We start from the raw sequence: 20,878 nt of genomic DNA on the forward strand, positions 1-20,878 counted from the left end.
TATAAAACATTGCTGAAAAAAAGTAAAGACACAAATAGATGTAAAGCTATCCCATGTTTATGGATTAAACACGAGAGTTAATATTAATATTCTTAGAATTAGAATATTGTTAAAATGCTTATACAGCCCAAAATGAAACACAGATTTAATGCAACCCCTATCAAAATTCCAATGGCATTTTTTACAAAAATAGGAAAAATTCATGTGGAATCAGAAAAGACCCTGAACAGCCAAATCAGTCTTGAAAAAGAAAAACAAAGTTGGAGGCATAACACTTCCTGATTTCAAATATATTGCAAAGCTACAGTCCTCAAAACAGTAGGGTACTGGTATAAAGACTGACACATAGACCAATGAAATAGAACAGAGAACCCAGAAATAACCCTTCATATATATGGTCAAATGATCTTTGACAGGGGTGCCAAGGCTACACAATGTGCAAAGAATTGTCTTCAAAAAACAATGTTGGGAAAACTGGATATCCACATGCAAAAGAATGAAGTTGGACCCTTACCTTACACCATATACAAAAATTAACTCAAAATGGATTAGACATCTAAACACAAGGCCTGAAACCATAAAATTCTTAGAGGAAAGCATAGGGAGAATGCTTCGTGACATTGAATTTGACGATTATTTTTAGGATATTACACCAAAAGCCTAGGCAGCAAACCAAAAACAGACGAATGTACTACACAGAACTTAAAAACTTTTTTGCAGTAAAGGAAACAATTGGTGAAGTGAAAAGGCAACCTGCAGAATGGCAGAAAACATTTGCAAACCGTGTATTGAAAAGAGGCTAATATGCAGAATATATAAAGAACTTCAACCCAACAACAACAAAAAAGCAATCTGAATTAAAAATGGCCAAAGGACTTGGATTGATAAAAGAAGGTATACAAATGGTCAAGAAGCATTGAAAAGATACTCAACACCACTAATAATCAGGGAAATGCAAATCAAAACCATAATAAGGTATCACGTTGGATCCATTAGGATGGTCACTATCAGAAAAACAAACAAACAGTAAAAACAAGTATTGGTGAGGATGTGGAGAAATTGGAAGCCTGTGCACTGCAGGAATGTAAAACGGTGCAGTTTTTATAAAAAAACAGTATAAAAGTTTTTCAAAAAAATAAAATTGGAAAAATAGACTTACCTTATGATCTAGCAATCCAATTTCTGAGTATATATACAAAAGAATTGACAACAGGATATCTGTGAGATATTTGTACACCTGTATTAATTGCAGCATTATTCACAATAGTAAAGAGCTGGAAGCAACTTAAATGTCCATTGAAAAATGAATGAATAAAGCCAATGTAGTATGTACAATAATACAGTGGAGTAATATTCAGCCTTAAATTAAGAAGGATATCCTGTTATATGCTACAACATGCATGAAACCTCAAAATATTATTTAAAGTGAAATAAGTCAATCACAAAAAGACAAATACTGCATGATTCCAGTTTTATAAGGTGTCTGAAACAGTCAAACTCTCAGAAATAGAAAGTAAAACAATGACTGCATTTTTGCAAGGTGCAAAAATTCTAGATATATATTGAAAAACAATGTGCACATAGTTAACAGTGCTGTACTATACACTTAAAAATGTTTAAGATGTATACTTTAGATGTATTTATGTGTACAAATATGTGCATATAAGTCACATTTGCATATACTTCTTCTAAAACTATAGTTATTACAAATTAAATTTGTGTGTTTATTTGTAAGCTATGGTAGCTATTTAGTAAATATTTTATACAATGTAAACAAAAGAAAGAAAAAATAATGCCTTACTTTGTTGCAGAAGTACTATTCTCAGGGACTTTAACTAGTGGTGCTCCTATCACATAACCCATACCATATCCAATCATTGACATGCATTCTGCAATACCTGTAAAATAAACAATGAACATCAAGCAATTTCATAAGCCAGCTTTGTTATGATAAAAATGGACTGAAATTGATTATTTCTGAAAGCTTTTCATAGCATTCTGTATTAGTCAGAGTTCTCCAGAGAAACAAAACCAGTAAAAGAGAGAGAAAAACAGTAATGGAAAACCAAACATCATTATGTTCTCACAAGTGGGAGCCATGCTATGAGAATGCAAAAGCATAAGAATGATATAATTGACTTTGGGGACTCGGGGGTAATGGTGAGAGGTGGGTGAGGGATAAAAGACTGCACATTGGGTATAGTGTACACTGCTTGGGGGATGGGTGCATCAAAATCTCATAAATCACCATTAAAGAGCTTATCTATGTAACCAGATACCACCTGTTCCCCCTGAAACTACTGAAATTTAAAAAAAAATTTAAACACAAAAATAATAATCACCTTCAAAAAACAAAGAGAGAGAGAACAGAGAGATTCATTTTGAGGAACTGGTTCATACAAAATACAATTGTGAGGCCTAGCAAGTACCAAATTCGTAGGGCAGACCAGCAGGCTGGATGTTGCAGCTGATGTTACAGTCTTTAGGTAGAATTGCTTCTTCAGAAAACCTCAGTATTTGCTCATAGAACCTTCAACTGATTGAATGAGGCCCACCCACATTATGAAATCAGTTTTGCTCAAATTCTGAGGATTGTAAATGTTCATCGCATCTAAAAACAACCATCACCAAAACATCTAGAGTAGTGTTTGCCCATACAACCAGGTGTCATAACCTAACCAAGCAAACACATAAAACTAACCATCATACGTATTATCCAATGCATGTAGTACAGAAACTCAGTATATAATTCATTATACCTTATTTAATATATATATTTAGTGTAATATACATAAAATATATTTAACTAGAAATTCAAAATGTCTTATTTTATTTAATTTGGGGTGCTCTAGCAAGGTGATACTTTAAAGTTATCATTACTTCTGCACCCTTCACCTTATCTACCAGGATGTGTCAATACACCTTCACAATAAGTATATAAAAACAACTTTAAATTTATTTTCAAAAGTGATAGTTAGATAACCCTGTACAAATAGATGATCTACCAGGACCAGAATCTATTGCAATATAAGAGAGTACAGATTATTCTGAGATATAGCCAGGATTACTTCTTATGGGATACAGTAGCATAGACATTGTAAATAGGGATAGTATGCTATTATTAATTAAGTGTACATATATATGAATATACATGTTTATAAATGTGCATACACATATACATAAAGAGTATAATTTTTATTACTTAAGAAGGTATTTTTTGTTTGTTTGTTTTTTTGTTTGAGAGTCTTGCTCTGTCACCCAGGCAGCAGTGGTGCGATCTTGGCTCACTGCAATCTCAACCTCCTGGGTTTAAGCAAGTCTCCTGACTCAGCCTGCAGAGTAGCTGAGATTACAGGTGCTCGCCACCATACCTGGCTAATTTTTTTGTATTTTTAGTAGAGACAGGGTTTCGCTATGTTGACCAGGCTGGTTTTGAACTCCTGAACTCAAGTGATCTGCCTGCCTCAGCCTCTCAAAGTTCTAGGATTACAGGCATGAGCCACCATGCCTGGCCGAAAGTATGTATTATTTCAATTGCTCTATGTATTTTCAGTGACATTCAGGTGACATGTCTAGAAACCCAAATCTCAAACAATTCCTCAGAATTATGTGAATCAATGTGATTTGGAGGTTTGGTATACTAGTTATTTATTACAATGTTATCATAAGGGCCAATAGTACTTTTGTATCAGCTTAGATATGCATACCAAAATTCAAGGAAAATCAAAATGGGTCAATCATAATAGAGGAGGTAAAACTTGCCTACATAGATACCAGTTGAGTGTGTAGCAACGTTCTCATCAATAAAGGTTGTTCCAAGGATATAAAGAGGCATTCCTGCTATTCCCTGCATAGTCTGCCCAAGGGTGATGAAATACAGGTATTTTGATTGGAACGATGCATCACTGCTCTGGCAACCACTGACAACCTTTATTTCTGTGCAAATATCTTTTGAAAAGACAATGATTACATTTTTGTTAATTGAACTCAAACATAAAACAAATGTGCAGCATTCTTTATCAAATATTATACAAGCTATTTCCAAAATTAAGCTTTTTTCTTTTAGTTAACATTTCATTTACATTGAATGTAGTAGTACTGCAATCAATCATCACGTTCTCAGAAAAATGCCATCACACATTTGGACCAGACACAGCACACATCTGTAGTACCAGCTACTCGGAAAGGTGAAGTGAGAGGATTGTGACAAGCCTGGGCAACATATTGTGACCCCGTCTCCAAAATAAAAGATTAAAAAAAAAGGAAGAAATTGTGTGGGAATCTTGCAAAAGATACATATATTATAAACCAAAACATAAATGTGCATGCATGATTGTATGTATGTGTGCACAGATATGTTTGTGTATTTATATATATGCATTTACACATACACATATTCCTCTTAAATTTGACATCTAATTCCCCTGACTTTTGACCCTAGGCTAAAAGTATTTCTAATGTTCTAGATTATCTGCATTATCAAAGAGTACCTTCTGAGTTTAGTTTTATGTTCACCTCTTTAACAATCTTTATATTCACTTTGTCTCACTCTGATTAAATAATTTCCCATTTTAGACCCACTAACTTTCAGAACATATGTTCATAAGGACAAGGCATTATACAGTGAACATTTCTTTCCATTAGAGTTAGTCATTATGTGGTCATCCACTAGATTTTAATTTCTTTCAGGTCATAGTGTATTTCTTATACTTTTTAAATTTACATGGTTATATAACAATATTAAGTAAATGCTTGTGTAATTAAATTTGTTTGTAGATTGGTAGATCTAGGCAATGCTATTAGACTATATTGGCCATGGTCATTCGGGTTGACATTTAACAAAATGCTCTTAAAATAATATTGTGGAAACACTATTAAAGTGCATATTGCAATACAGTATACAAATGAAATTTTCAGCTGGTTTAGTATCCATGTGAGATGATTTTGACTCCATATAAAGTAGGAGGTAGTCTCTAGAACTGTGATTCAAATGCTGAAGGTTCAATTTTGTACAGACATATTAACTTGTGATATCAGTGTCAATGTGATGTTTCCAACGCCTTGACCTCTTAGTTCCTTGAACGTTTCTCCTGTTATGCACTGTATTCCACCTACCTTAGCTAGTGATATGGTTTGGCTCTGTGTCCCCACCCTAATCTCATGTCGAATTGTAATTCCCAGTGTTGCAGGAGGGACCTGGTGGGAGGTGACTGGATCACGGGAGCAGATTTCCCCCTTGCTGTTCTCGTGATAGTGAGTGAGTTCTCATATGATCAGGTTGTTTGAAAGTGTGTAACACTCCCCACTTTGCTAGCTCTCTCCTGCTACAATGTGAAGATATGCTTGCTTCCCCTTCAACTTCCACTATCATTGTAAGTTTCCTGAGGCCTCCCCAGCCCTGTTGTACAGGCTGAAGCAGTGTGAGTCAATTAAATGTTCTTTCTTTATAAATTACCCAGTCTCAGGTAGTTCTTTAGAGCAGACTGAGAACAGACAAACAGCTAGTCATTTAAAATGTCAAAAATAATAACTACAAACCTTTCTCAATGATAATTTCAAACATCTACATTCTAACCACCCCTATCTTTCCACTCACTCTTTCTAGCAACACAATTCCAACAATCCTTAAAAATTCACCAGGGCATATAATCCATTGATTCTGCTCCTTTTCACTATCCCAATGTCCCCTTCATGTCCTTACTTCTTTCACTATCATCTAAATACTTTTAATTCCCTTGCTTTCTTTCTTTTTTTTATTTTTTTATTTTTTAAAATTTATTTATTATTATTATACTTTAAGTTGTAGGGTACATGTGCATAACGTGCAGGTTTGTTACATATGTATACTTGTGCCATGTTGCTGTGCTGCACCCATCAACTCGTCATTTACATCAGGTATAACTCCCAATGCAATCCCTCCCCCCTCCCCCCTCCCCATGATAGGCCCCGGTGTGTGATGTTCCCCTTCCTGAGTCCGAGTGATCTCATTGTTCAGTTCCCACCTATGAGTGAGAACATGCGGTGTTTGGTTTTCTGTTCTTGTGATAGTTTGCTAAGAATGATGGATTCCAGTTGCATCCATGTCCCTACAAAGGACTCAAACTCATCCTTTTTTATGGCTGCATAGTATTCCATGGTGTATATGTGCCACATTTTCTTAATCCAATCTGTCACTGATGGACATTTGGGTTGATTCCAAGTCTTTGCTATTGTGAATAGTGCTGCAATAAACATACGTGTGCATGTGTCTTTATAGCAGCATAATTTATAATCCTTTGGGTATATACCCAGTAATGGGATGGCTGGGTCATATGGTACATCTAGTTCTAGATCCTTGAGGAATCGCCATACTGTTTTCCATAATGGTTGAACTAGTTTACAATTCCACCAACAGTGTAAAAGTGTTCCTATTTCTCCACATCCTCTCCAGCACCTGTTGTTTCCTGACTTTTTAATGATCGCCATTCTAACTGGTGTGAGATGGTATCTCATTGTGGTTTTGATTTGCATTTCTCTGATGGCCAGTGATGATGAGCATTTTTTCATGTGTCTGTTGGCTGTATGAATGTCTTCTTTTGAGAAATGTCTGTTCATATCCTTTGCCCACTTTTTGATGGGGTTGTTTGTTTTTTTCTTGTAAATTTGTTTGAGTTCTTTGTAGGTTCTGGATGGTCAAACTGCAACCTTACTCAAAATAACTCTGCTTCCCACTCCCTACCTGTACTTTTAAAGCTTGATGTAGCTGCACAACCATGCAAATCCCACTTTGATTTCATGATTAATAAACTCGAGGAGGTCCTTCATGCTCCTGATAATCATAAAACATGCCCCTAATCGATTCACTCTTGCCTTCTCAAAGAAAATTCAAGTTGTTTGTTTCCCTTCTCCTAGGGATCGCAGTACTGAGCTTCCTACTGACCAACATCTGAAAATAAATGTTTTCTATCAAGAGACTAAAACTAATCATTAACTTCCTCTATGATGACATGTATGTCCACTAGGATGCTACAGTTAGTTAATTAGCAAACTTGGTCACATAAATCAGTATGGATGACTGGATAGATATACAGACAAACAATTATCACAGTCTATATTAAGTTCCTTGAGCCAAGATTTGAATGAATGTTGATTTGATATATGACAGTATATTTTAAAACCTTACCTTCAATTCCTACCTTACTTTTATTTTTTTCTTCATTAATGAATGGAAGAGCACACAAAAGTGATCCAAGTCCTATAAGAAAGGAGGAAGCTACAAACCATGTTACTTTTTTTCTGTCTCCATAGAATGCTATAAACATTACTACCAGTCCAGATGAAATATCATAACTCAATTCCAATGCCAACTTTTCAATGGTTTTCAGAGAATATTCCCTCTGAACATTGCCAATGCTGACATCTGTAAGACCAAACACCACACCTAAAATGTAAAAAGAAAAAGAGAAAGCAATGATATGCATTTTAAGAAGGCATTATTATGATTATTACGAAGCAAAATTTAAATTACATGATGTAAGTTTATTTTACATTATTCTGAATGTTTAAAAGCTATAAGCATGTAACAATTCCTTTTCTAAAACACAAATAGGCCTTAACCTCTACAAAATGTTCGCTAATTGAATTTTTGAAGCTATTTTTTAACTACTTCTATGAGTAATTTCCTAAAGAATAGTGATTGCTGTGCCATCGCACTTAGTACTGATCTTTATTTTAATATATTGCATTTCACATTATAAAAAATTAAAAACTATTACTAATGTAATATTTATCTACCATCTAGAATAGAAAATAAAACATTATCGAAATAGTTAAAGCCCAATGCATACTTCCCAAACTCATTTGTCTCCCTTCCCTCCATAATCAGTATCCTGTATTTAAAGTTTACCAGTTGTTAGCCTTTTTAACATTTTTGACAATGCATATGTCCTTAGACAATATGAAGTATTGTTTTTCATGTTCTTGAATGTGAAATAAATGGTACCACGTTATATATATTTCTATCACTCAACATCCAACTAGGAAAAAAGTAATTATAATCACACTAAGAATTTGAAACAAAATTAATTGATGTAGGGATTGATTACAAAAGTAGTACATTAGTTGGAGTCCAAATGGTTACTAATCAAAATTCATGTTATCTATGCAACCAAAGTTACCAGTGCCTAGGTTGCTGCTACTACTGCTGCTGCTGCTACTGTTAGAACTGTAATCACTACCTTTTTTTTGCAGGAAGCCGGGAGCCCACAGTCTTCCTATGACAGGGAGCTCAACTGCTGATTCTGATACCCTTGCAGGTGCCAGAGCTCATGGGCTCTATAATACTGATAGCATCACATTTATTCCTGAGCATAAATCCAGGAGCCTTTAATCACCCAGCCTTGCTCCTGATGCCAAAAACACCACCAGAAACAGAAAGGAAAAGAAAGTCTTCCCTTTGCCCTTTTTCAAATCTACTGCCACAGATTCTTTGGCAACATGTAAGTCAAAGTCAGCTGGGCCCCAGCAACTCTGGGAAGTGTAGTTTCAGACTTCCCATTCCCTTGCAAATAGGAGTAATGGAGTTCATGGCCAACAGACAAATAACTTACAGAGTTTATCTTTTAGACTATTTGGTATACATTTTCACCTTTCCTCCCATATTTAAATTTTAATATCAAATAAGTAGCAATATCATCATGCTTCTGCCTAATGTATCACAATTATCATTTTACAGAGATGCTGTTACTCTTTCCCCCAAAAAAGAGAGATACATAGTCTAATCAATCACCATATCTATCTCAGTGTAATGCTAATCCTTCAGTTTAATCAGAAACCTGAATGGATTTTCTTTGACCTAAAAACCAAATTGCAAAGTTAACCACCAATAGTTAAGCAAATATATCACAGCACTAACTAAATATTTGAGGGGAAATATATTGCCAAAGAAACCACGAGCTAGATTTGGAGCCACAACTAGTTTTAGCAGAGCAATACCAGTAGGAAACAACCTATAAAAACTTTGCTGCACCCAGGATAAGAATTTTCTTTAACTTTTACATTAGATGTGGCCAAGGAGGATAATAGCCAATGTAGGAAATAAGTCCTGTCAGTAATTAAGTTTATCTCTAAGGTGGGGTTATTAATTCTCCTTCTAATTGAGGCATATTCTATAACCTAGAGATTAATTTATATGGTTCTATACCTTCCATAAAGTATTAATAGAAAAATACAATAGGAAAAAAGAGGAAGAGAGAAAATAAAAAACAAGAACATATATATATAAAAACATATACACACACAAATGTACATATAACATATTTGTGTGTGAATACACAAGACAAGCAAGTAAGAGGAAATGCAGAGCTGCCACAAGTTTTATTTCTCTAAATGGTTATGAGACTATAGTTGATATTCATAACTTCCTTCTTCTACTATTCACTCCCTCTTCTACCCCTTGATCCCAGATAATATACATAGATTGTTCTCTCAAAGCACATAGGACAGCACTACAAACTTGTTGTCTACTACTGGGAGTGGTTGAATGTTGTCTACTACTAGGAGTCTTATCCGAGTCTTCAATAAGACATCATAATTATCTATAAGACCAAAAGTTTCTGGTTATTGAGACATGAAGTAAAATCAGTGAATTACATGAACATGAGCCTTCTGCTATACTTCTTTACTGTAAAATGAGTTCCTTGATTAGAAGCAACGTGTTGGTAAATATGATTATAATGCTTTATATGGCATTCATTAAGTCCAGTTATGGTAGTGTTAGCAGGACCATAATGACAAAAGAAGAACCTATATCCAAAATAAATGTCTAATTTAGTGAGGGGAAATTATTGCCCACCTCATAACAGAACCAGAACTATATAATACCTGCCTCCAGGTAACTGGTTGGTTTCACTAAGGAATGGGGCCAGTACCTAGATTATATTGACCCTTCCTGGTAGCCAGGCAGGCATTCAGCAGTGCAATAACCAGACAAGCTCTGGTGAAGGTAAGGCTGTCTATCACCTCCCATATAACCTCCATCCTTGATGTAATTGTCACTATAAATAAGACCCCATTGAACAAGAGATAGAATGGCTAGGGAAAGAGGTTGGCTAATATTCATATCTGTCTATGTACTTCATTATTGAGAGCCTCTTGTGCAATGGCTTTCTTTTGGTGAATATTCATTCAGATAGGATAACTCTACTTATATGGAGAGACATACCACTTACACAGCCTTCCTAATTACCAAATGGTCAAACCACTGGGCAATGTTTGACAATATGGACAATCAGATGTACTGCTCAATGTTCTTTCCACGGGGAGGATTTCCTTTTTCCTCTACTTTTCAAGGCCTCCCCTGACTAAGTATATAATGCTACCATAGCATACTTCTACCATTGAAAAATCACAGAGGCTCACCAAAATTTGTGCCTCTTTCTTAATAGTGAGTGGTACAGTAGCACAAATTTTCCTTCATTTTGGAAGACAGAGTGTTCCATATACTCTAAACTAATTGGTGTCTTGAACCACTACTGAAGTGGCAAGCAAATTTTGGTATATAGAATATTTTCTCATAGGATAGATTTTATCACTCTGGGAAGGCTAAATCTGATTTGAGTTATGAGTCTGGCAGCAGTGGGGTATGGGATGGGTTATAAGGGGAATTAGCATTCCTTTAACTCAGGTGAGGTCAATTCAATGTCTTCAAGCAAGGAATTGTTTCTCTTAAGATATAAGAGGAATAACTGTTTCTACTGGCAAAGAAGGTACAGGATTTGGGGTTTCATGGTTCTCAGGTTCACCAAATTTCACCCAGATGCCTTTATCCTAATTCACAGGGTTTCTTTTTTCTCAAATCAATGCCCCAACTCCCACAGAAGTGATCTGGTGAGTTTGAGTTCAACTTATGTTGCAATTCTGCCGCCTGTGAATAAGAGTTAGTATTGACCAAAAATATGTGGCTAAAAATAATAAGAGTTTCTTATGAGACTATGAGAGAAGCTCACACGTTTTCTAACCATACACTAAACTTTTCATTTTCCTTCTGTAAACTTTTCAATGCAGTTAAAGTTTCCACCACAGGAGTCAATTGCAGCAGCTGTTTTGTCTTTCAATGTCTTGCCTTCAATAAGAACTTTATCCTAGGCATAATTTAAATGACTCTTTTTGTCGCTACATGCCATGGATTTCTAGTGAACCATAATTCACAGGCACAAATACCACTTTTGTCATTGGCTTCAAGCTCAATCATGTCAGAGAACCAATTCCAGATTTCCATCTTTGAGGGTTTGTTAGTTTGTTTTGCTTTGTTTCTCCTGGTTCAATGACTGGTACAGAATATTATATCAAAAGTCATATTATTGGCTGGGTGCAGTGGCTCACACCTGTGATCCCTGCACTTTGGGAGGCTGAGGTGGGTGGATACCTGAGGTCAGGAGTTCTAAACCAGCCTGATCAACAGGGTGAAACCCTATATCTATTAAAAATACAAAAATTAGCCAGGCCTGGTGGCAGGAGCCTGTAATCCCAGCTACTCAGGGAGTCTGAGGCACGAGAATTGCTTGAACCCAGAAGGCAGAGGTTTACAGTGAGCCAAGATTGCACCACTGCACTCCAGCCTGGGCGACAGAGGGAGACTCCGTCAAATAAAAAGGTCATATTATTTTTGTAATTATAGACAAATTACTTTTATTACATTGGTGAAGCTGAAAAAGTTTACTTAAAACATTTCCAAGCATTTTTATGTTATATATCACAATGTTTTTTAAAAATAAGAATATTAATAAACACGCACATACTTTAACCAGTTTCTTAGCCAAACTATCCTTAATAAAATGTGATTAATATCTTTTCTGAAAAATATGTTTTAATAGTTTTTACAAAGTTAGGTGCAATATATTAAAGTTGCTTTTCACAGTTTTGCAGTGAAGGGTTAACTGAACAGGACTGGGTTGTTTTAAAAAGACCTGGCCGGGAGCGGTGACTCATGGTTGTAATCACAGAAATTTGGGAGGCCAAGGTGGGTGGATCACCTGAGGTTGCGAGTTCGAGACCAGCCTGATCAGCATGCAGAAATCCGTCTCTACTAAAAATACAAAATTAGCCAGACTTGGTGGCGTCTGCCTGTAATCCCAGCTATTCGGGAGACTGAGGCAGGAGAATCGCTTGAACCCGGGAAGTGGAGGTTGTGGTGAGCTGAGATTGCGCCATTGCATTCCAATCTGGGCAACAAGAGTGAAACTCCATCTCAAAATAAATAAATAAATAAATAAATAAATAAATAAATAAATAAACAAACAAATAAAATAAAGGCCTGACTTCAAGACTGGCTGTTTGGTAGCTCCCAGGAGAAAAGCTCTAAGCCCTTGGAATATTCTGTCCGATAACAATGTTTTTATATGGCAGAGGCCTTGGGCCATATTGTACCAGTTTGATCACACAGTTTATGCTGATGATGTGATTTATGGTGAAGATCTTTCTTGTCATGGGGTGTGGGTGTGGAGTCTGAGTATCTGAGGTTAGTCACAGAGGTGCTGCATGCCTACATTACTGACAGAAAACCCTGAACATGAAGGCTCACATAAGCTTCCCTGGTTAGTAACACTTTGGGTGTGCTTCCCTGGTTAGTAACACATGTTGGGAGAAATAAGCATGTCCATGTGATTCCACTGGGAGAGGACACATGAAAACTTGCGCCTGCTTTTTTCCAGACTTCATCCCATGTGCCTTTTGCCTCAGTTGATTTTAATCTATATCCTTTCACTGTAATAAACCACAACCATGAGCTTATTCTAAGTCCTGTGAAGTCCTAGGGAAACATTTAGCCTGACTCTGGTCTTAGGGGCTTCCAGTACAGAGTTAATAAATTTGAAGTTATTACAACCTCTATTGACATGTCACTGTAGAAAATGATATTTTAATTGATAAAAACTCTCTACAAGTGTGTAAGTGTCTAGTAAGCTCAAAACAAGCACTGTTAAATGAAGGATATTCTCAATTATATTTTCATATTAAACTATTTAAACCAAAATATTTCATTCAGATAATATTTCTTTGAAAAATATTTTACAAGACAAAACTCTTCAAATAAGTTGTCTCTATTTATTATACTTTGTTTCACCAAATTTAGCTATGTAAAACTATAGGTTTACTTAAGTTCATGCAATTCAATTTACAAAGTATAAATTTGCCTAATTAGAATAAACTATCCAAAGATTCTTTCCCAAAATAAATATTTGTACAAAGCACAATTAAAGGATTTCTAAAATAAATCTTGTATGCTACTCAAGCTCTCATAGTCTGCTTAGTTCCTCTCTTAGTTTTGGAAGGATGTACTTTAGTAGCTTCCCATTTTTAAGTTTTGTTTTCAATAATTAAAATTCAACAAAAGCTTCTAATATTTTAGAAGTATGATGATTCATTCATTGAATACTTTAATGGAAGATTTTCAGCCGCTTTTAAATAAAAGTACAACTGTAAATTAGAGAATTTGTTTATAAAACAGTTCAAAATCATAAATCAACTGAGGTTACTTTATAAAATAATGAAAGAAAAGTCCAACATTTGTAAAATCTATTGTTTCCAGGAGGCAAAGAAAGGCAATGTATACCAATAAGAGGAAGTATTAATACATAAAAACTTGAACATGAATAAATGTTTGTAAATGTTGATGTTAAATATTATATTTTGTTAGGATACAATTACGAATTGTTTGTGTACCAATTCCAAGCACATTTCTGCTTCACTGCTTTCCTAGTACGATAAATACATTGTCTTTACTATGATACTTTACACAAAAATTCGTGTAAATATCATTGTTACAGAAATAAATAATTTTCTCTTCAAAAATGACAATTTAAAAATACAGTATTCACATTAATATCAGGTGTTTATCTTCAACAGAATGAACTTCCAAAATTTTCATTTAATTTCACCAAAAACAAGTTATTATTTGAGTTTATTTATTTTCTATTTGAAGTTCCCAATGGCACTGATACAAAGCTGGTATTATTTAACAATTTGAAAAATTGTCCTTCTGCTAATGGGGTGAATTCATTTACAGCTATTATTTTAATTTTCATATGTGGATATAAAAATTTGGAATTGAAAATGAGTAAGATTAAACTAGAACAGTTAAATCTAGATGAATAAATCATGCTTTCACAAAATGTTTTGTAAATAAGCCTTTTGCAGCTGCATGTGTTATCTTTTTCAGCCATAGTCTTCTAAAATCACCATTAACTTCAGCAGATTTATGTCTTCAGGTTTTTATGTGGTCAGTAATATCACTATGGCCTTTGATAAATAGTAAATGTAAACAATGTACAAGTCTTCATCAATTTGCTTAAGAATAGTACATGGCATTTTTGATGTCATTGTGCCAAAAAAGGTATACTAGAAAGTAAAAAAGCCTTACCAAATAATAAAATCATAAAATGATGGTGATATGCACTATATGATAAATGAAAATACCGTGTACAAAGTGTGCTTAGACTATTATGCACTCTATGACTTTACTCTTCGGCCACTATTTCCTACAGATACTTCAAGCAAAGCTAATCTATTATCTCTAATGCTTCCCACTGACCTTACCAACAGGTAGGCTGGTGACTTCATGCCTCTTGCAAGTTGCAGCATGGACCATCACAAATCTGGCTAATATACCAAGTGGGTGGCAGAACCAGCCACATCAAATACTTGCCCAACCTCTCAAAATTGAGTGGAGTTAATTTTGGAGACTAGATACAAGATTACTTCATTTTTCAAGAAATGCATCACACTGTACCTGAAATGAATTTTCTTTTGTTTGTTTGTTTGTTTGTTTGTTGTTGTTGAGACAGAGTCTCGCTTTGTCGCCCAGACTGGAGTGCAGTGGCTGGATCTCAGCTCACTGCAAGCTCCGCCTCTCGGGTTCACGCCATTCTCCTGCCTCAGCCTCCCGAGTAGCTGGGACTATAGGCACCCGCCACCTCGCCCGGCTAGGTTTTTGTATTTTTTAGTAGAGACGGGGTTTCACTGTGTTAGCCAGGATGATCCTGGTCTCGATCTCCTGACCTCGTGATCCACCCGTCTCGGCCTCCCAAAGTGCTGGGATTACAGGCTTGAGCCACCGCGCCTGGCCGAAAGGAATTTTCATTAACACTACATGTGGACAAGGTCTAGAAAGAAAGAAAGGTTATTGCTGTGTTGTCTTTTAGATCTAACTCTGCATCAAAGTAAGAATTGTGTTCAGCACACAAGTTTTTTAACCACTGTAAAACAAGACCAGGAAGAATCTAAAAGCACAAAGTTAGGGCCAACTAAATCCATCCCAGTTTGTTTAAATAAACTATTAATAATAATACTTAGCAAAAAAGGGAGAAAACTGCAATGAAAAATGGGACAGCAGGCATAAACTGGAACTGTTTCAGGTAAATTAAAGCATATGGTCAACCAGTTAAGTAGTAAATATGTTCCCCTACAATAAGGCAATTAATTAAACAAAGCAAGGGAAAATTTTATAATGATAAAGAGTATAATTCCAATACAATAACTATCATTATATTAAGTATTAACTGATATAAGGTTAAATAAATAAAATGAGAAAATAAAGAAAACATAAAGAGAAATAAATCAAAACAAATCTCAATGTTTTCAAACTGTTATATATCAGGTGAGCAAAAATCAGTAAAATCACAGAAAATAGAAATACACAATTCTCCTAGATTTATCAAATGTTAATGTTTTGTTATATTTTCACATGAGTTTCCAAATATTCTATTTTAAAAAGTAACATATTAAGATACACTTGAACAACTGTCTTTGATATAGTTCCCTGACCTATTGATTACACTTCCATTAATAGTAGACTAAATAATTCTCTCATTCTGCCGAGAATATGAAAGTTAAAAGATACTTTTAGATCTGTCTGAAGACATACAAGAGCTAACTAAGAGATGAGAAATTATGGGAACAAGATTCAGGAGAAGAAGAAAATCCAAACAGGTAATCCTTTCCTAACACAGACACTTGACACTTCAGTCAATTTAATTTAAGCAATAATGTTGTTACTGCATCCTAGAGATATCAGTGTTCCATATTTTCACTGGAAACAAGGTCATTACTGTCTTAAATCTAGTCACATCAGAGAAAAAATTCCAGATTTCCCATTTTTAAGGAATAATTTCATCTATCAAAAATTGATCATTTTTCATTCAAATATAAAAGAAGATCCACTCTAAAAATGCTAGAAAATAAGGATTTAAGAATTAGGGCTTACATTCCAATATTGGGAGAACTGAGAGACAGAAGATTGAGGAAGTCACTTAAAATGTCAGGAAGTTACAACCAGTAGGCCTGAGGAGACAGAAGCATAGGAAGCATAGAAGCATAAAAGTTAGAGTCCCATTTGTTAGGGGTATGCCCCACTGCTATCTCTCCTCTTTATTTTCTTCAAAAAGTCGCCAAGAAACTGATGCAATGCTCAAGAGTCTCTGCAATAGTTCCCAAGAACTGCATCAGTCTACAGGAGCAAAGTGGATGGTTTTTAAGTGTTCAGCAGGATACATGCAACCTCAGACCTGCAAGGATCTGCTTGCAAACATCTCTGGAGAAGGAGGACTCTCCTCTCCTTCTCTTCAACCTCCCAAATATCACATAAGTTACCCTCAGTGGAAAACTCTAAAAGAGAATCATGTGGAAAAGGTGGCTTTCCGGAAATTTAAATTATTATCCAGAATACATAAGTAACTCAAACAATTCAAAAGAAAAAAATAATAATAATCCAATTTAGAAATGGGCAAAAGTCCTGAATAGGCATTTCTCAAAAGAAGACACACAAATGATCATCAGATCTATTTTTTTAATGCTCAACATCACTAATCATCAGGGAAATGCAAATCAAAATAATAAGATATTCAGTTAGAATGGCTTTTGTCAAAAAGACAGAAGATATGTATTAGCAAGGATGTATAGAAAAGGAAGCCTTTATACAATGTTGGTGGAAATTTATATTAGAATAGCCATTATAAAAACAGTATGGAGGTTCCTCAAAAACTTAAAAATAGAACTACCAAATGATCCAGCAATCCCACTACTGGACATATATTCAAATGAAATAAAAACAGTATGTCAAAGAAATATTTGCACCCCAATATTTATTGAAGCAATATTCATAATAGCTAAAATATGGACCAACGTAAGTGTCCATTGATGGATGAATGGATGAAGAAAATGTGGTATATATACATAATGGAATATTGTTCATCCATAAAAAAGAATGAAATCCTGTTATTTACTACAACATGGATAAAGAACATCATGTTAAGTCCAATAAGCCAGACATGGAAAGACGAGTACTGCATGATCTCACTCATATGTAGAATCTAAAAAAGTTGATTTTATAGAAGTAAAGAGTAGAATAATGGTTACCAGAGGCTGGAGAGGGTGGAAGGAGGGATGCACAGAGGTTTGTCAATGAGTACTAAGTTACAGTTAGATAGGAAATATCAATTCTGGTGCTCTGTTTCACAGTAGGATGACTAGAGTCACCCTATTAACAATAATGTATTGTATACTTCAAAATAACTGTAAGAGAACATTTTGAATGTTCTCAACACAAAGAAATGATAACTATGTGAGGTGATGGATTTGCTAATTACACTGATTTGATCATTACACAATATAAACATATATTGAAATGCCACATTTTATCCCATATGTATGTACAATTATTATGTGTCAATTAAAAAATAAAATAACCATGATCAATATGCAAAGACCTTGTATTAGTCCATTTTCACATTGCTATAAAGAACTACCTGAGACTGGATAATTTATAAGGAAAGGAGGTTTAATTGACTCACAGTTCTACAGGCTCTACAGAAAGCATGGCTGGGAAGGCCTCAGGAAGCTTACAATCATTGTGGAAAGTGAAGCGAAAGCAGTCACATCTTACATGGCCAGAGAAGGAGGAATAGAGTGAAGGGCAAAGTGCTATACACTTTTAAGCAACCAGATCTCATGAGAACTCACTATCACAAGAACAGCAAAGGGGAAGTCTGCCCCCATGATCCAATCACTTCCCACCAGGACCCTCCTCCAACACTGGGGATGACAATTCAACATAAGATTTGGGCAGGGATGCAAATCCAAACCATATCAGGACTCTATTGGAAAGAGTGGACAATATGCAACAGCAGGTAAGTAATGTAAGGAGAGAGATGGAAACTCTAAGAAAGAATCAAAATAAAATGTGAGAAATCAGAAACATTGCAGCAGAAATGAAAAAAAAAAAGTCTTTGATGACCTCCTCAGTAGACTGGATAGGGTCAAGAAAATAATCCACAAGCTTGAAAATGTGTTAGTAGAAACTTACCAAACTAGAAGCAAAGAGAAAAATGAAAGAAAAAGAACAGAGTATCTAAGAACTGTGCAACAATTACAACAGCTGTAACATACAAAAAGGGAATATCAGAATGGGAAGGAGAAAAAGAAAGAGAATAAATAATTTGAAGTAAAATGGCTGATGATTTTCCAAAATTAATGACAGACAGATAACAAACCAACAATTCAGGAAGTTCATAAAAGATCAAGAAGGACAAACACCACAAAATCTACATCTAGACATATCATATTCAAACTGTGGAAAATCAAAGAAAATATTGAAAAAGTCAGAGGAAAAAATAATACCTTACCTGTGAAGAATCAAAAATAAGAATTACACTAGACTTCTCTTCACAAACTATGCAAGCAAGAAAAAAGTGGAAAGAAATATTTAAAGTGTTGAAATAGGAAAAAAATCCCCACTAATCTAGTATTCTTTATCCAGTGACATTATTCTTCAAACCAAAGAGAAAGAAAGATGTTCTCAGACAAGCAAAAATTGAGGATCTTGTCAGTAGTAGACCTGCTGTACAAGAAATGTTTAAAGAATTTCTTCAGAAAAAAAGAAAATTGTATGTTACAAAATTAGTTCTATATAAGGAAGAATAAATAAATAATGAAATCCTTTATTTTTCTTACTCTTAATTGATGTAATATATAACTACTGGTTCACACTAATAATGCAACAATATATTGTGATTATAGCTCATGGATAAGTTAAATAAATGACTGAATAAAAATAAAAACACAACATCTTTAAAAGTTTATAATGCAGCTGAACTGTGCTTATACAGAAAATTATAACGTTAAGAGTCAAAAATAGAATATCAGAAAATTATGTAATCAATGATCTAAGCTGCCATCTGAGGAAGCTAGAAGTTTAAGAAAAAAATGAACTCAAAGTATGCGATTATTACTACAGAAAAAGGTCAATAAAAAGGGTCAATCCATCAAGAAGATATAGCAATTATAAATGTAAAACCACTCCAAAAGATGTAAAACAAACACAGAATTTTAAGAACAAATAGACAAGCCAACAATAATATTTGGAGACTTCAATATCCTGCTTTTTATAATGAATAGAAAAACCAGACAGAAGATTAGTAAGAAAATAAAAGACTTTTTATTTATTTATTTATTTATTTATTTATTTATTTATTTATTTTTCTGGTCGGAGTCTTGCTTGGTCACCCAGGCTGGAGTGCAGTAGTGTGATCTCGGCTCACTGCAAACTCCACCTCCCAGGTTCACACCATCCTTCTGCCTCAGCCTCCCGAGTAGCTGGGACTACAGGCGCCTGCCACCACGCCCAGCTAATTTTTTTGTATTTTTAGTAGAAATAGGGTTTCACCATGTTAGCCAGGATGGTCTCGATCTCCTGACCTTGTGATTCGCCTGCCTTGGCCTCCCAAAGTGCTGGGGTTACAGGCGTGAGCCACCGTGCCCAGCCAAAAAGACTTTTTAGATGCCACAAATCAACAAGACCTAACAGACATCAATTCTACCGAATAAAAGTAGAATAAACATTTTTCTCAAGCACACTTGGCACTTGCTGCAGGATAGACCATATGTTAGGCCACAAAATAAGGCTTAATAATTTTTTTCTTTTTGAAACGTGGTCTTACTCTATCTATCACCCAGGCTAGAGTACAGTAGCATGATCATAGCTCACTGCAGCTTCAAACTATTGGGCCCAAGGAATCTTTCCACCTCAGCCTCCCAGGGACTACAGGCACACACCACAAGCAGCCAATTTTTACAAATTTTTTGTAGAGACTGGGTCTCACTATGTTGAGAAGACTGGTCTCAATCTCCTGGACTCAAGCAATCCTCTTGCCTCTAGACAATGTTTAATGTTTGCTGCCACAAACATTAAGTTATTTCTAAATTATGGGTCACAATTGTATTTATTCTTGCATGCTGGATATTGTATGCCAGACATGTGTACAGTATGCTGAAAAGAGTTTGCCTTATGTTTTCATCCTTTAAAAAGTGCTGAATGTTGTTCTGAAGACAGTTAATTTACTTATAACTTTCCTTGGTCCTGTTAATGCTTTGTTTTAGGTTTTCTTTTTGGAAGAAAGTGGGGATCTAGGAGGGCGGAGCAAGATGGCCGAATAGGAGCAGCTCCAGTCTCCAACTCCCAGCGCCAGCGACACAGAAGACCGGTGATTTCTGCATTTTCAACTGAGGTACTGGGTTCATCTCACTGGGGAGTGCCGGACGATCGGAGCTGGTCAGCTGCTGCAGCCCGACCAGCGAGAGCTGAAGCAGGGCGAGGCATTGCCTCACCTGGGAAGCGCAAGGGGGAAGGGAGTCCCTTTTCCTAGCCAGGGGAACTGAGACACACAACACCTGGAAAATCGGGTAACTCCCACCCCAATACTGCGCTTTAGGAAACAGGCACACCAGGAGATCATATCCCACACCTGGCCGGGAGGGTCCCACACCCACGGAGCCTCCCTCATTGCTAGCGCAGCAGTCTGTGATCTACCGGCAAGGCAGCAGCGAGACTGGGGGAGGGGCGCCCGCCATT

At 35.6% G+C, this 20,878-nt stretch overlaps 1 protein-coding gene across 1 annotated transcript in view; it reads right to left on the reverse strand.

Annotated features, from left to right (window-relative positions):
• The window catches only part of SLCO6A1 (solute carrier organic anion transporter family member 6A1), a 145,587-nt gene that overhangs the window by 102,269 nt on the left and 22,440 nt on the right, over positions 1–20,878 (reverse strand). The window contains exons 2-3 of the mRNA XM_045394049.2: positions 7,163–7,420; positions 1,802–1,898 (exon numbers count right to left, since the gene is read on the reverse strand). Of these exons, the coding sequence (XP_045249984.2) occupies positions 1,802–1,898; positions 7,163–7,420 (355 nt within the window). The remainder of the gene's footprint in view (positions 1–1,801; positions 1,899–7,162; positions 7,421–20,878) is intronic.

Source organism: Macaca fascicularis, chromosome 6 (assembly GCF_037993035.2).
Source record: "Macaca fascicularis isolate 582-1 chromosome 6, T2T-MFA8v1.1".
NCBI classification, from domain to species: Eukaryota; Metazoa; Chordata; class Mammalia; order Primates; family Cercopithecidae; genus Macaca; species Macaca fascicularis.